Genomic DNA, 4,036 nt, shown 5'->3' on the forward strand with positions numbered 1-4,036 from the left:
TGTGTGTGTGTGTGTGTGTGTGTGTGTGTGTGTGTTTGTGTGTGTGTGTGTGTGTGTGTTTGTGTTTGTGTAAGTGTGTGGAAACATATAACAAAATAAAAATAAAAATATAACTTACTGTACCAAAAATCCACTTCCATTATAGAAAGCACAGAAAAGAGTAACCTTGACAATAAATGAAAAAAAAAAATGGAGATAGTGCGCTATTGTGATCAGGAAAGGCAGAATTTCCCAGAACTTTTTCAGCTAAACTACAAATGTTGATAGGCCTGTACCACCTAAAAGGAATTGAAATACATCCACCCCACGGTGATCCCACGAGAACACCATCTGACGAGAAAGACATCCACAGTTTTTTCTACTGTCTTCAACTCAAACACATCAGAGCATAACTTCTACCTCCACAACCATAGACACTGAGAATATGTGAAGTGTGCTGACAAAATGAGTTACTTCTTTGATTCAAGCCTTAAGAAAATAGATAAATCACGTTTATAGGTGAAGTTTTTACAGTTTATAAGTATGAAACAATAAAAGACATGTTATAGTAAAAAAATATGGCATCAATTGAAAATCTACAAGTTTGACCCTAATGTCGATTTTTGGCCAATATCTCCATTTGTGGATTGCGAGAAGTAACTCATTTTGTCAGCATGCGTCACATATATTCTATGGGACAAAATAGCAGTAAGTTTAGAATATCTAACCATACCATTTCATGGCCTAGCACCATATTATGGGAGACGCCTAAGAATTACTTGATTGTTAACAAACGAGAAAAGGTAAAAAAAAACAAATAAAGAAACAAGAGTCGAATAGGAACATGGCCATGGTATTTGTTTGAATGAGTAAAGAGCAGCTCATCGACACACTAAAAGTCGTTTAACGCCGGAGAAAAGTAAGACAGACAGACACAACAGAGGGTAAGTAAAGAAATAGAACCTACCAGTGGTGATGCCCTCCAACCACCTGCAGCCACCATGTTAATGGGAGACAGGTGATCAATGAAACACAGACACTCAGAACATTTAGCTTCCAGCTAGAGATCTACTCACCATAGTATTCTTCTCCCTCGTAAACATCCAGAGCCAGGTTAGGGTAGAGCTTCAACAGAATTCTTGCAACCTCAAAATGGATCGGCGAATCCATGAGGTACAAAAGATGAAACGGTGTCTCCCCAACACCACCACGCTTATTCAGATCCCAGCATGCGTAATGAGGAGTGAATTTATTGAAGTAATCCTCTTCGTAGGTTTCCATTAATTTTTCACATGACAACTTTTCAGTGTCGTCCAAACCCTGGGGAAGTTTGCAGAAAATTTTGAGAAAAAGAAATTTCATCTCCGTTTATATCATTAACTTTTTAAAGTTACAAACCTATTCTTGTCATAAACAACAATATACTCAAAATTGCCTTAAATGATAAATATGATGTGTACCGTACAAGGCAATCACCTGTACAAATGAATACACTTGCTATTTTCCCCATTGCCATTTTTTTGTATTATAATGAGACTGTCCTCCGCAACCACCTGTTCAAAATTACCATACTTTTCTCAACAAAGGGCAACTGTTTTGCCTTTAGTCCCACTCACCAAGGAAGTAACAGTTCTAAAAAACAATGCTCATAGTGTTGTAGAAGAGAAACATCCCAGGAAATAAGCACCAATAATAAAGTAGCCTCCGCACACATATATTTGAAGTCCCATTCAAAACATGCTTTACAAACTACAATAAACCATAGCAGAAAAACTGTCACCTATTTCCACATATACCTTTATTCTCTGGGTGAGTTTCCACTGCCACTGTAGAAATTCTTCTTTTGATATATTATGCTTGTCTCCATTTTCGTGATAAAAGAAAGATGACATTTCGTTGATAGCAATCTCCTCAACTTTTGCCGGGCCTTCTTTGTCGTACGCTTCAATCAGTCTTCCTCCTTTGGCAAGATCCGCAAAGCTGTAGGCTGGGTTCTGCCCCAGTTCCTTGTTCTGTTGCTTCCAAGCACTTTCATCAGTGTCTTGAAAGCAGCAGTGAAGGTTACCCATGATGTTACTTTGGTTGAGTGAACGTCAGTGGAAAAACAATTGACGGACACTGTTGTAACAAGTAAGAGGCATTACACTCTCACAGCGTTCTGAAGACAATGACATCATGCCTTGAGTTTAAACCTGCAATTGTTTCCATCTTTTCAATAATTTCCTGAAAGAAAATGAAATAAAAATATTATTTTACTTTAAAAAAACCAGATTTATTTCAAAGACATTGATTACAATCCTGGAAATGTTGAAAAAAAACAACAACAACAATTTTAAACAGCAAAAAAACAAAACAACAACAAGCAAATCAACAGGAGCTGTTTATTTTTGCTTTTTTTGAGGGGGGGAAGTGGGGGGGGGGGTGCATACTTGCAGAAAAAAGAGCCAACATATTAAAGCACAGATGCTTGAATCAAACAATAGGAAATACAGCGCCATCCCCAAAACGGGAAACAAATAATTATTTCAAACCTGTAACACAATTAATCATCTGAAAGAAAAACAGCACAGGCTGTCTGTAGTGCCACTTCTTTTCAAACCATTCCATAGGCTCCTAGATCTGTAAAACAAGTACTCCTCATCATGCGCGGTACCTTTTATGTAATTGAGTTTGAGTTTATTATTAATTAAATTAAACATGTGAAATTATTAGCTGATGTCAACTACATCTAATATTATATGAAGTATAGGTCACTTGACTCAATTCATAACAATGTACACCTGTCCTATATAATAAACAATTATTATTATAACAGTTTTATCCTATTATTAAATTATTATAATTACAGTTCATTTATTTACTAGAATCTAAATTCTTTTACCCAAGAGAGTATAAAATCTACATGGGGAAAAATATTTTTTAAAACCAAAACAAGCTACGGTTGAGAAATGCTCTGCTCCATAGAATCCGATAACGCAGAAGCGTAACGAAAGAAAAAAAAATCAATTTTAACCCCCTATATTATGTTTCAGGCTTTAGCCTATTATATTATAAAATAAACAATCAGCTGTGACTGTGAGAACTTGACGAGGTTGATTAATAAAGCAGGTCATTACCTTAAACACAGCAAGATAAATTATGGCAAAGCCGTCTGTGTTAACTGGAAACACTGATATAAAACATGGTCAGAGAGGGAGGTCCCTACCTTATCTTACTCAGACTCGAGCAGGTGGAATATCGGTCGAAGTGGAATGCTATGCAGGGGAAATAAGTATTGGCGTCTGTTGACAACCACCTACCAACGGGGTTCCCTAAAAGAAACAGACCACCAAGTAAGATAAAAACCGTTTGAACTCATGAATATCACTATATCATAAAAGTTAATCAAGTTTTCAAAGGCTATTTACCTTCATAAAAGCGAAAATACTCTCATCCGACTTTCACTTTTCGAACACCACGACGCTGAACGCGTTCGCCATTTTGTGACGTCGGGTTGGTCACGTGATTTCGCCAGCCCAGCGGTAACCACGACTAACTATCAACACTCAAGCTCACGAAGCCTTATACAAATACTAAGCAGTTACCGATGCCCAGTTATAAAGAGCCTGCTGAAAATATCGACCACGAAAAAATCTTTTCTTCTTTGGTCAAGACTCACACAGCTTGAAGCCTGGGGCGATTTCTAAAGAACCAGTTTCACATAGGAATAGGGGCTCGCGCATGCTACTCAAAGTATGCGGCAGCCGAGCAGGGCGCAGGGGCACGAAATAAAATTGAGCGAATAAAACCAGAGTGGGCTCAAAACAGTTACTGCCGTCTTGGACGTTTGCTTACAGTTTGAGACGGACGGTGGACGGACAATGGCACTGGCTTTATTTTTACCCAGCACGTTAGGAATTTATAGATCCGACACTGCAATGCTGTAGGCATAGACCAGAAAATTGTGGTGGTAGATGGTTAGCTGTATATATGGTCTTTCTGGGCTGGGGGTGATTACCGCATTGTAAAATGTTAGGGATGGGGACAGGGTGGGGGAGGAAAAAAGGAGGTTGGAAAC

General features: G+C 38.1%; 1 protein-coding gene across 1 annotated transcript; it reads right to left on the reverse strand.

The window, feature by feature from the left end:
* Window positions 1-1,051: 1,051 nt before the first annotated feature.
* On the reverse strand, window positions 1,052-2,180 carry LOC101861629 (transient receptor potential cation channel subfamily V member 6; the record flags this gene model as incomplete). Its single annotated transcript, XM_013089956.2, is given in 2 exon segments — window positions 1,052-1,299; window positions 1,776-2,180. Coding segments are annotated over 2 exon segments (521 nt in total), but the record flags the coding sequence as incomplete, so codon positions are not given.
* Window positions 2,181-4,036: the final 1,856 nt, after the last annotated feature.

Source organism: Aplysia californica, unplaced genomic scaffold, assembly GCF_000002075.1.
Source record: "Aplysia californica isolate F4 #8 unplaced genomic scaffold, AplCal3.0 scaffold01090, whole genome shotgun sequence".
NCBI lineage: Eukaryota > Metazoa > Mollusca > Gastropoda > Aplysiida > Aplysiidae > Aplysia > Aplysia californica.